We start from the raw sequence: 13,466 nt of genomic DNA, 5'->3' as shown, positions 1-13,466 counted from the left end.
CCCTGATGTCACTTAAGTGATTCATTTTAAAGATAACTTTATTTATTATTACTGTTAAACTAAAATCTCCAGCATGGGGAAGTGGGATGAGCTCGGATTTTCTTGACAATATATAGTTCTAATATCTACTTTAGTCATTTCTGTTTAGTGCCTCATTTATCATGACATGTGCTCCTGCCTTTATTAGCCAGGTCATCTTTTAAAAGAGGTTTTAATCTTAATGGGTTTTTTATGTGGTCTAACAAAGGTTTGATAAAAAATAAAAATAAGCACCCAATCACAGGTTTCACTCAACCCCCCCCCCCCCCGCAAAAAAAACCTAAACACCCACAGTGGGGATGTTATACCAGAAACAGAAGGAAAGGTTGCTTGTCTTTTAATCTCAGATTTTTGAAAGACAAGAGATGAACAGAAACAATTACGACATGATTTGATTGCACATATTTGGAATTAATTGGATCCATTTGACTTGTTAGGTGCTTTGATATCACTTTGACTGTAAATTTGTTCATCACAAACAAACTGAATTGATTTGGAGGCACCCTGGTGCAGTAATGGCAGCACCTGAACTGAGGAGAAGTTCATGTGGAGAAAAAAGAGAGTACTGCTTCCAGGGGGATGACAGACACCTCAGCTGCAGCTCTCAGCACAAGCGAAGGCAGCTCGGAGGGCTATTACCCGTCTGAGTTCAGGAACTCCTCAGAGGGACGGCAGATGGGATGAAACCTGCTCCATTTTTAATGATGGCAGGCTCCAGACATGCTGCCTTGACCCGGCCTGATCCAACAGCTTTTAGCTGCCAAGACCCTTATTGTAATCCTTCCTGGGGAAATCAGTGAGAGGAGCCTGGACAGTGATGAACAGCAACAGAGAGCCTTCCTCTTTCTCCTTTCATTTAACAAGACAGCAGCACATTTGACCCGTATTACAAGCTTCAGCCACCTTTGGACACAGTATATCAAACACCGGCCATATAACATCAGAGAGGTTGATAAGTGACACATTAAAGTTAACAAATAGCTGCGACTTTCAGGCTTATGGTCCCTGTGGAACATTTTACATGAGAGGAAAATAACCAGCAGTAGGGGTGTACAACAACAAACATCTATGGCATGATTAGGTCATGGAAGCAGTGAGACCAAAGAGCAATGTTAAGGACATTTCAATTATATATTGGCCCGAGAAGGACGTGACCATGGAAACGGAAATAGAAACTATTGGAAACCTGAGAGTACAGGTGAGATGCCTTCCCCTTAAATTAGACAGGTATCACACAGGTTAAGCCTCTTGCTGCGGGAAGACTGCTCTTTCTTTTGTGTCATCATGAACGTGGCATCTTTATTGCTCTGTATATTGCTGAAAGCCCTGGCTGTCAACTGTAAGTACACTTCTTTTAATAAATTAAAATCAAATGGCTTTAAGTGACATTAGATTGGGAGGAAAGAGAGGTTGTTGCAACGTAACAGGCTGAGTTTATCCAACATAATCATGTTCTTGAAATGAGTGTGCATGGATGTGTACCTAATGTATTACTGGTGTCCCTGATGAATTTTTGAAAGCATCCCTTTTAGCACATTTTGAGATTAGCAGCTTTGATGCTCCACTGAGAGCAAAAATGTGACTCAAAGGCTTTTACATCAGAATACGATTGAGCATCTTATCACAAGCAAAGTGATAACACAGCAGTAAATCGAGGTTAGAGATTTTTTCTTGAAATACAAAAGTTTGGGAGATTTCAGAAAAGGCAATTAGAAATGTTACTTTGTTGAATATTTTTAAAACCAAATTAATGAATGTGAAACTTTATATTATGGGTGGTAATGATCTGTGACGAGGCATGTTTAAAGGTTATGAAGTAACAAAATATGTCCTTTTTTAAATTACATATTGACATATTTAAATGACAAAGATATTTCCAAAAAGAAAAGGTGAGAGAAAGTGAGCTTGTTCACAAAAATCACTTGAAACCTATGCAACAATAGGCAAGAGCTCATAACAACAATAACAAAGGAGTAATTGAGGCTGACGCCTTGATTTGTGCCAAGAAAATTTGTCATAACCCTAAAAAATACCTGGGAAGCACGATAAGGAACTAGAGCCGGCGTAAAATGGAATATCTCTGGGTTTTAACCTACAAAGTGAAAGAAGTTGTTAAAACTGCTACGTTCTCCTATTTAGCTGGTATTAAAACATCAATATTCTTCTTGTTCACTGGTGGTCTTTCTAAAAGCAAATACCAAAGGTAAGATTCCAAGGTCTTATATAATGCTCTCTAACTTCTAGTCTGTACTTCATGCACTGTGTGAGGTCTCCATGTTGGTCTCAACATGCAGCAGAGCTGCTAATAATAGCTTCTGATCAATTGCTGTGAGCTACAGCTCTGGGTTTGTTCATTAACTCTAAGAATTAAGAAGGAGATTACTCCACCACATTGTGGATGGATGGATAGAAATCTTTTTAAATAAATTTACTTAAATAAATGTAATGGCATATTTTTGTTCATTTTGGACAAATAATTGAGAATCTCTTGTTAAATTGTGATCCAAATAAAACCCCAAGCTGCATCTTACATCTTGTAATTTTTGAGGCATGAACTCAGGATTAAAATGTCATGATTGAAAATAAATACAATGATAGATTAGCTTTGGCAAATGGAGGTTTGAGATCCATCGCTCTTTTGCAGAAATGCAGGACCATATAAGCAACTGTGATTTATTGGTCACTGAGCACAACTGTGAGCAGATTCTAGTTTGGGGCTAGAAAATGTTTACTGTGTTGGTAATGTCAGTGTGTTGACTGAAATTACAGTCAGAGTATCTGGCAGCTCTGATTATAGATACTCTACTGTATATTATCTATGATTGTGTAATCGTAGATCAGTTGGAAGCAACTTTATCTCATATTGTTTTCCATTTGGGTCAATGTTGGGTTTGTTTGATAATTGGTGTGTGACCAGGCTAACTTCTATTACCAGTACAAACCAATAACTATGTTTCTCTCAGATTTACATAAATTTCTTTTAACTGAAACCAAATAATCAACTCCTGAACTTATATGTCATGTCTTTGTGTTGTTCTGCCACCTAAAATCCAAATAATACGTCGGTGTTTCTGGTTAGAATGTGACAAAATGTGAATTTTCACAAGGCACTGATAGGAGCTGGAGTACAAGTTGTGTCTTTGGCTTATTCAAAACAAACACCAGATAATGATGCTGAGATTCATCCTTGCTGGGAATCAATGCAGCTCCGGGATGAGATCGTTCTTCATCGATCTGCTGAGCGAAAGGAATCTGCACGGCGAAGATTTGTGTGTTTTCTGTGGAAAATGAAAGCACAACTGTGTCAGCTCTGTGTTTCTTTCCTGTCAGAGTTAATTCCCTTCTGTACCTCTCTGTGTGTCACAGGTCAGGGCTTTGCACAGGAACGCATAGTGGGAGGCTATGCGCCGGTTCCTCATTCCATCAGGTACATTGTATCATTACAGACGACGAACCGCCAGCACTTCTGCGGGGGCTTCCTGATTAACAGATTCTGGGTAGTCACAGCAGCACACTGTAACCTTGGGTGAGCTGGTTTTCTTCTTCTGGTTTGCTTCTACAGAGAATAGATGTTGCATAACCTTCTGCAAAAGCACAAACTCAATAAAAAATGTTAAATAAAGCCCAGGTCACAGTCTAGCTTCAGGGTCTGGCTTCAGGTTGTTTTTTTAAGGAAGTCATAGTAAACAGAGAAGTCTTGTGGCACAAAAAGTTCTTGGCTTTACTTTCTTGGATCCAGGAATCTCCAGCCATGTCAGATGCTAAGCTCTATTAATGCCAGGGCTGAAATAAAGCAAAAAATAACACCAGTCACACAATGGAGCGCTCTGCTTCTGCAACCTGACACATGCACGACAGTGGCGTCAAGGCTCACAGACAACACACTTTCATATGGATTACAAGCAAATAAATGTGCCTCCAAGGAGGCAATCAATTCACACAGTGTTTGGCATTTAATCCATTTAATGTTATGTCAGCTAAGTGATACTTTGTACAGTACCTATTGTTAAATGACAATCAGTGAGCGGATGTAAGTGTTGTCGGGTTCCCCAATATCTGTGTTGCCTTCTTCCCTTTTAGTTAACAAAGAGTGGAGTTTCACCAAAAACTGTTAATGTTTTAGAATTTTTTTTCTCTTAGCCATAATAAGAAAACATCAGAAAACGTGGTAAGAAAACATCAGAGCTCCATTTCAGCTCCAGACACCTAAGAAAAACAAAAGACAGACACTTTCTCCACATTTTTTCGTATGTATTTATCCCAAAATAGATCTACTGTATTACGTTGTCTTGAAAAAGTATTTACGCCACTTGAACCTTGTCAGATTTTGTCACATTAGTACCACAAATTTAAATGTATTTTACTAGGATTTTATGAGACTACAACAAAGTATTGCATAATTATGAAGCCAAACAAACAAAAAAAATGCTTAATTTAAAATGTTTTTTATTTCTTTATGTTTTACAAGAAGAATTTTCAAATGTGATACTAGTTTGTATTAAACTTCCTGACTTAATGCTATGTAGAAATAAATTTAACAATAATGATTGCCAGTCTAATGGAAGTCCAAGTCTTTTGGAGTTTTTTTTTTTTTTTTTGGCAAATATGGAGACTGACATTTGTGCCCAGGCTCAGACTGGTACAGAAGGACATGGGAAAAATAATTAATGGGAGTAATTAGTTGATATGATATCACTTACAATCCCACAAAATACACCAAAATTTGTACCGTCGTTGTAATGTGAAAGAATATGAAACAGTGAAGAGTATAACTATGTCTCTTTACACTGTCTGGTGTGCCATTTTGTGATGTGACTTAAAAAACAGATGAAGAGTACCTGACCTGGTTCAGGTCAGCCTGCAGTATTCCCAGCAGCTTTCTACCGTCTCTGCAGACAGCTCAATCATTCTGTAATGGGCATTTATAACATTTTCTGAGCTTAGTTTGACACTTTCTCCATCAGCCAGGTGTGGCATTCAACAGACCTGTGAGGGGAAAATCATTTTCTGGTTCATTTTTGTATCTAGGATGCCAGTGTGAGGTCAATAGGTTTGAGTGGTGTAACATTGCTGTTTTGTGCAGTGAGTTAGTAAAGCTTGAAGAAAGAAAAATATGTTTTCTTTATGAAACAAATCAAAGAAAGTACAAGTAGTTGGTTTTTCAGGCTTCAGTTTACATGAGAATTTGTGCCCAAAATCTAAAACAGCAGAAACCATCAGAAATCATTGCCCCCTACAAAACCATCGACATGAAGTGTTTGTTCTACCTGTAATATACAATTTTGACAAACATTCCCTCTACAGTCATTCATATGCAACTTTGAAAATGTTGCTATGTCATATTTTTTGATGAAGAGACTTTCTCCTGACAATCCTTCCACACTTTTTTTTTGTAGAGGTCAATATTTATGGTCAAATATTTTTTAATGTTTTCCATTTTTAAGCAATCTTTGTCACTGTATACTGACGGGCTTCAAATTGTTTGGAAATAGCCTTATAAGCTTTCTTAGATTGATGTGCATCAACAATTGTGTTGATGCGATATGTTTTTTTCTTCCTTTTCTCCTGACATTGTTTTAATACTGGCCTAATTACACTGCCTTATTAATTTATAACACCTGCCCATTTCTTTCCAAGCTAAATTAAACTGATTCATCAGACGTATATGAAATGATTTTACTCAATGCGTTTCCATTTCTCTTTTATTTTTTTGCTATAAATTATGACAGTCTGGAATTTGATGTGTGTTCTTGTACACCTGAAGTTTGATTTAAACAATTTCAGGACTTGATGACGACAAGATTATTTTTATTATAGCCTTAATTTGAAAAAAACAACATCTTTTTACCATAATTGTAACAGGAACTATAGTATTTGGGCGCACCTTTTTAAGATATGCATGAGCAACTCCTGGCATTAATGCAGTATACCTTGTTTTGCCTGCAGGGTAAGCAAAATGGTGGTAGTAGCAGGAGACTACTCTTTGTCCATTTATGAAGGCACAGAGCAGGAAGTGTTTCCAGACTTTTTGGTGACCCACCCTGAGTACAACAGGACGACAAACAACAGTGACATCATGCTCATTAAGGTACAGAATGCAAATTATCTGGCAGAATCTTTTCCTGAATTCATCTGATCACCAACCACGCCCCCCACCACTCTCTACTCTGTTTCTAGCTAAGGGCACCCATCAACCTGAACAACTACGTGTCCATTGTTCTGCTGCCCAGGCAGGATGCCTCCATAGCGGAGGGCGAAATGTGTCGAGTGTCGGGTTGGGGATACACCAGCCCCACTGGGGGCCAGCTTCCAGCCACCCTTCGGACTGTCACACTTCCTATTGTGTCTACAGAGAAATGTAACAGCACTGAGTCGTTTAATGGCCGCATCACTGACAGAATGCTTTGTGCCGGCTACAACATTGGTGGTAAAGACGCCTGTCAGGTAAGAGCTCTTCCGTTATTTTATTCAGTGTATAAATAAAGTATTCTTGATTTAAATGGCCACATTTTACAGAGACAGACTTGTATTTATGCTGTTGATAGTGTCTAGTGAGTCATTTTTTTGTTAGTATGACTATATTGTTACCCTTCTTTCAGTTTTCTTGTACAAGCAATCAAACTTTTATTAAAAGATCTCAAAAAGCCCTTTGTAAAAAGCCGAAAAAGATCTTTGTAATACAAAAAAGTCCACATCATCACAGATCCACCACCACACTTACCAGTAAGCATTTAGATAATCTTCATCCCTTGTTTCATAGAAGACCCATGTGAACTGTTTATATTGCCAAAAAATTCAATATTAGTCTCATCCAGTTGAAGTCTCAATGACTTTCTCTTGGCTTGTATTATGTTTGTATAACAGGAAGGACATTTTTCTGGCATTTTTTTCAAAAAACTAGTTTACATGTATAATAAATGATGGTTAGTATGGAGAAATTATTCTCAAACAGGAATATTTGGATCACTTTCCCCCTTTCCTAACCACTGTCTTCACTATCCATTGTGCTAAAGCTCTGGTACACATCCTTTGGTACCTTCCCGACTTATAAAGACGAACACACATCTGCCTTACAGAAAGGGGATGTTCTCTTGTACTTCTTTTCTTGAAGAATGGCTACGTTAAATTGAACTATGTAGCACATGAAATTTATTTCATATTGACACAAAAACAAAATGTATACTACCAATTAAACGTTCGTATTCAAAAATTATGTTACATTTATTTTATAGAAATTGCTAGGGGTGCTAATATTTGTGGCAGCAGTTATTTTGTAACAATAAAAAGACATCTTAATATTGGATTAAGTCAACAGAGCCACCAGTAAATGTGGAGGTCTCTGTGTGGTCATATTTCTGGTTGGTCAGTCAAACACGTTTCTAATTTATTTTGCACGTTGTTCAAAAAGAGACTGTTTAATACACAGTAAGTGTTTTTACTGTTTTCCCAGTCAGGTAATTTCAGTTTTGTCCAATAAAGGATACATGGGGGAAATCAAGTTCCATTTACAAACTACATAGGCTGGTGTTATTGCTCTGAGCAGTCCTGATGAAAAAGACAAAATCAATGCTGTCTTTGTACTGCTCTTGTTCCTCTAAAAGTGTCCAAAAATAAATAAGTAAATATGTTTTCTTCTGGAAACATGTTAAATAGTAAATTGTAAATAGTTACTTTAGGAGAGAGAAATGTTTAAACATAGAAAGATCAAGTTTATGATCTAAAGAGGGAATATCGAGTTATTGGCAGTAACAGCTCAGCCAATGCCCCCGCAAAGAAGGTGACGGAAATGAGTCAGATATAACCTGTATGAAAAGAAAAAGCCACAGAGAGAACATAATGTTAGTGGCAAAAATAACAGCAGATAATGACTGACTATAAGTTTTATCAAAAAGGAAAGTTTTAAACCTGGTCTTTTGAAGTAGACAATGTGTCTGGCTTATTGACTAAAACTTGGAGCAGGATCCACTGGACAGAAGCCCGATAACTAAAGTTTCTTCCTCCCATTGTAGTTTTAAAAATTAAAGGAGCCACCAGTAAACCTGCAATTTGAAAGCAAAGAGTTCAGTTGGGAACATGTGAAACAATCAAATCTCTACTATATAATGCAGCTTAATTATCAAGGAATTTGTATAAAAGAAGGTGAATTTTAAATTATCTTCTAGATTTAACAAGGAGCTGACGAAGATCAAGGTGGATAAATGTTATCTTTCCTTTAAATTAAACAGAAATCAAAATATGCTACTAAAATATAACGCCTGATGGTCGTTTATGCTGTTCTTTTAGGGAGACTCAGGTGGCCCACTTGTCTGTAACGGGCGGGCCTATGGAGTGGTGTCGTGGGGAAAAGGATGTGCTGACGCTGAATTTCCTGGAGTCTACACTGCCGTGTCCAAGTTCCGCCGCTGGATAGACAACACCATATTTAGCTACTACAGCAGATGTAAGAAGAATTAGAGCTCAGTGTTAACTCATTGGAGACATAAATTCACTGTTGCCTTCTTTGATCTAATTTTACATGCACTATATCAGGTGAACACTGGGGGATATGTTCAGGGATGGTTTCATATTCTAGGAAACGGTCATGCTGGCCTTCGGGCTGAGAGCTAGTTTTCTTACACTAGACAGTCATAATATTACGAAAAATGCAAGGTAAAAAAAAAAAATCATTTTAATAATGTTGGAACAAGAACATTGAGATTCATTGAAACTTGCCAGCCCCCAATGCGAAAGAAACTGGTTACACAAAACTTCTTGAGCTTCCTAAAAGCTACAACTTAAGGTACCCAAAACACATGAAATGCTAATCCTAAGTAAGTGCACTACTACACTATACTAGTAGCAGTACTAGTAGTTCAAGTATCTCAGTATTAGAACCATGGTTTTAGAAATTCAACCTCATAATCTACAGAATTTCTACTTGTTTATCTTAAATCAACACTAAGTTGGACCTGACTGATTGTTATGGCTGATTAATGTTAAATATAAACTCACCAGCCACTTTATTCAGTACACTTGCTCAATTGCCTAGGGAATTATCCAATCAGATGAAAGCATCTCAATGCAACAAGGTGCCTGGACGTGCTGAAGACGACTTGCTGAATTTTAAAGTGAGCATCAGCATAAGGAAGAAAGAGCATAAATGAGTAATTTAGAACCTGGTCATCTCCTTGGATTTTTGCACAAAAAAACATGTCACCATTTACACAGAATAGTCAGAGAATATCTGATATCTGGATTGTAAATGCCATGTTGATGTCAAAGGAGAATGATAGATTGGTTCGAGATAATAGAATGGCAATTTTTGATTTAATTACGCTTTGTTAGCACCAAAGGATTCAGAACTCTATTTCTGAATACACAACACATGAAACTTGGAAGAGATCGGATTCAGGAAACCAAGACTTCAGTGTCTCCTTTGTTAGCAAGGAACAGGAAACTGTTGCTGTAATTTGCATAGGAAAATGTCAGATTGGAAAATGTTGCCTAGTCTGTTGACACTGAAGTTTAGTAGCAACTTTTGAGACGGTCGGGTCAGAGTTCTGTTGCATCCATACCAAGAAGAGTAAAAGTGGTTATGATGGCAAAAGAGAAAGTTGTACCGTGTAAAGCAACAGCCAGTAAATCTAAAGATCTACCAAGTTCACAAGGCAAGGTTTGGGAAACCTCCTAGGACATTTGGTTAATTTTCAATTCCCACCCTAATTTAGCATTCAAGGAACAATCCTTATTGTTTCATAACCCAGAACAAAAACATTAACCCCTAGAGGATGTTTCCTGAGGTTTTCTGTAGGTTTTGCTTTGTGTAACCTTAGAAGAACCTTTAGAGAGCTTAGCTTTTAATAGGGGAGTGTTTCCTGGTTACCCAGTAGTGTAAAAGGTATTGTCAGCAAAATACTTGACAATACGCTCAAACATGAAGCATAAATCTCAGAAGTTACTGTCTAAGCTTAGATAAACTAAACTAAACTAAGATAAACTAATCTAATCTAATCTAAACCGAGCTAAACTAAGCTAACTAAACAGACAAGTAACAATTTTCAAGTTTTCCACATGTTGGACCAGTTTCTTTGACTTTATATCCAGTCAAGTTCTCTGTTAATAAGAACAGCGTAAACATCTTCAACCTCTAAACATGTGATAGCCACAATTTCACATCAGGTAAAAGGTGCCATACTATCATTCACCAGCTTTATGTGGACTGTTTGAAAGGCTAAAGACAAAGGTACATTTACACGCGTCAAATAAATGCACTTATAAATAAGAGAATGAAATTATGAACATCCATCTCTCTGAAGATGGATATGAATATGAAATGGATATCTCTAAAGATGGATATGCTAAAGTTGCTAATCGATTCATTAACATTATTCTTATGAGCAACAAAGCGATATTTTTCTGATTCATGGCAGAGTAATAAGCCCTCTGTTAAATTTTTAAGAGATCTTGATAACGCCGAGTGTGAAGCGGCCGGGATGGGGATCAGTGCCTCCAAATCCGAGGCCATGGTCTTGAGCCGGAAAAGGGTAGAGTGCCTTCTCCGGGTCAGGGGGGGTGTCCTGCCCCAAGTGGAGGAGTTTAAGTATCTCGGGATCTTGTTCACGAATGGGGGAAGAAGGGAGCGGGAGATCGACAGGCGGATTGGCGCAGCGTCTGCTGTCAAGCGGGCGCTGTACCGGTCCGTCGTGGTGAAGAGAGAGCTGAGCCAAAAAGCGAAGCTCTCGATTTACCGGTCGATCTACGTTCCCACCCTCATCTATGGTCATGAGCTTTGGGTCATGACCGAAAGAACGAGATCGCGGATACAAGCGGCCGAAATGGGTTTTCTCCGTAGGGTGGCTGGGCTCTCCCTTAGAGATAGGGTGAGAAGCTCAGTCATCCGGGAGGGACTCAGAGTAGAGCCGCTGCTCCTTCACATTGAGAGGAGCCAGTTGAGGTGGCTTGGGCATCTGGTCAGGATGCCTCCTGGACGCCTCCCTGGTGAGGTGTTCCGGGCACGTCCCCCCTGGAGGAGGCCCCGGGGAAGACCCAGGACACGCTGGAGAGACTATGTCTCTCGGCTGGCCTGGGAACGCCTCGGGATTCCCCCGGAAGAGCTGGAAGAAGTGGCCGGGGAGAGGGAAGTCTGGGCCTCCCTTCTGAAGCTGCTACCCCCGCGACCCGACCTCGGATAAGCGGAGGAAGATGGATGGATGGATGGATGGATAACTTGACAATCGATTGTTATGAATAATTTCATGCAAGCATTGGGTTTGTTACTGTTTCCCAACTCATCTTTAAGGGGTGTGCAGTTTGCGTGTGCAATTTCCAACGGGTTTTTATTTTTTTAAATTTTTTTTTACATATCCCTGGACAGTGACCTCAAAGTTTAGAAAAGGGTTGGTTTGTATTACATTTTACTACAAATATACATTACAAATGGATATATGAATTTTAAAAATAATTAACACTACTATTTGTAGTGTATGGTGTTTGTTTTTAATGTGCATGTACAACCATGGTAAAAAGGAAATACATCCTCAAGTTCTAGGGTTTTGTCTATACCTGACACAAAAAAAATCTGACAATTTAAACCGGTAGATTATTTTGTTGTTGTAACAATGCCTATTGGCATTATACAGTCTGTGTTTCAACAGTTATACCTCTCCATATGCATATGGGTAGTTTTAATTGAGTTTACAAATAATCTTTGGTAAAATCCCTAGAACAGACAAAGAGTGTATTTTTCCTTTTATCCTCACTATGTGTTGGAAAAACAAACTTTTATGACAAGCCTGAACTGTTACCTGGAGTACTTGGTGATTTATTTATGGAGTAGCAGCTGATATATCCTATAAATATGTAGAAGGCACCATGGAGACAGAGTAGTGAACAAATTCAGGGAACTTTAGTAAAAAAAAATGTTTCATGTATATGAACACATAGAATAACTGTATTGTTTTCTTGTTTTATACACGTAAATAAATTACTCATTCTGCTTTACTCACCCTGCTCTGATTTCTTAATGTGAAGTTAAAAAGCTTTGTCATCAATTTTTGTTTTGTGAGCTTTAAGCAACGATGTCACAGGTTGTTTTGATGAAATAGACTCAGTTGCCATCGTTAGACAATTCAAATATATAAGGAATGAGGAAAATTAATAAGTCATATGATGACTATTTCAAAACTTTGACAAATTTGTTTCATCTATAGTGAGCCATTTGATGGCTTGTCATTGGTTTTCCTTGAACACTTACAGTATAAATTATCAAAAAACTGGAACACAATCATTAAATATGCATGGCGCCAGTCGTCCTTCAGAGCAATCTGTGTAATGGCTTCCAAGAGTCGTTTGACTCTTTCTGCCTCCTCATTTCCCTTGCGAAGCAGCAGCCACAGTCAGCTGGGATTCCTGTAAAACACGAGCGGTCATAAAGCCGACTCAAATCAGTACACACTGCATCGCACCTGATAGGTGTTGGCCGCCACAACAGAATGAATAGTTGATGGCCTACTTCGGTGAGAGCTCTGGTTTCACTGCTTGGCTCGGTTTGCTCTGTTTTAATGGGTGTGTCAGCAGCCAAGCTAATTGATGGATTTCAAGTTCTTTTATGTCTCTGATTTTACAGTTTTGGTTACATGATAACTGAATCCTTTTGTTCTGGCATGAGAAAGTGTTTCCACAAGGTCTTACTCTATGTCCCCTGACATGATTCATCCTAAGCCCTCTATACGCTTGCAGGGCCACAAAAGGAGATGAACCTTTTTGCGCTGCATGGAAACGTATTGATTGACGAAAACAGATCGTGACTATTACATGAATAGCTTCTCTCAAAGGACAGGGCTTTGTGGCAGCTAAGAAAACAAAACATAATTTCACAGTATTAATGGCTTCTTTTCTCTGAACTTCCCTGAGTTCTGCTAAGTGTTCATCTAAAGAACAATGTTTCCTTTCATGTCTGACATTTAAACTGCTCAGATTACCCATTTCCATACTCTATGGGTGTCTTTTGTAAAGTATACCACTTGAAAACCATTTCCAGACATTAAATATTCTCCAGACAATTAATATTTTTTACAATACCAATACAGTTAAGCAACAAAAGAAATAAAACAAATGGTTTTAATTTAACAATGGCATTTTTGAAGAACCACTTTATTAGAAATTCCCTTGCAAAAATACTTGTTAAAATTTTTACCTTTCTGTCTTGTCACAATCACAAATATGTTGTGTTTTATTTGTACATTTTAAGAACACAAACTAGAGCACATCATGGTTTTCAATAAAAATTAACAGAATTAGAAATGTTTGACATTCATTTCTATTCTGCCCTCTTAATCAAATCCAGTGCCACTATTAGCCTTCAAAAGCCACCGTATGAATACATACAGTTCTCTTGTGTGTACTTTAATCTCTGTGCATCTGTTCTATGAAAGCCTCAGAGGTTAATT

At 38.1% G+C, this 13,466-nt stretch overlaps 1 protein-coding gene across 1 annotated transcript; it reads left to right on the top strand.

The window, feature by feature from the left end:
* Nucleotides 1-1,256: 1,256 nt before the first annotated feature.
* LOC114140211 (trypsin-3) lies at nt 1,257-10,330 on the top strand. The gene is made up of 5 exons (XM_028009937.1): nt 1,257-1,378; nt 3,406-3,565; nt 5,986-6,127; nt 6,217-6,483; nt 8,323-10,330. The coding sequence occupies exons 1-5, from the start codon at nt 1,324-1,326 to the stop codon at nt 8,491-8,493; spliced, it is 795 nt and encodes a 264-aa protein (XP_027865738.1). The 5' UTR covers nt 1,257-1,323; the 3' UTR covers nt 8,494-10,330.
* Nucleotides 10,331-13,466: the final 3,136 nt, after the last annotated feature.

The sequence above is a fragment of the Xiphophorus couchianus genome, chromosome 24, assembly GCF_001444195.1.
Source record: "Xiphophorus couchianus chromosome 24, X_couchianus-1.0, whole genome shotgun sequence".
Lineage (NCBI taxonomy): Eukaryota > Metazoa > Chordata > Actinopteri > Cyprinodontiformes > Poeciliidae > Xiphophorus > Xiphophorus couchianus.
The sequence above is the reverse complement of the archived record's forward strand: the minus strand, read 5'-3'. Positions and strand labels throughout refer to the sequence as shown.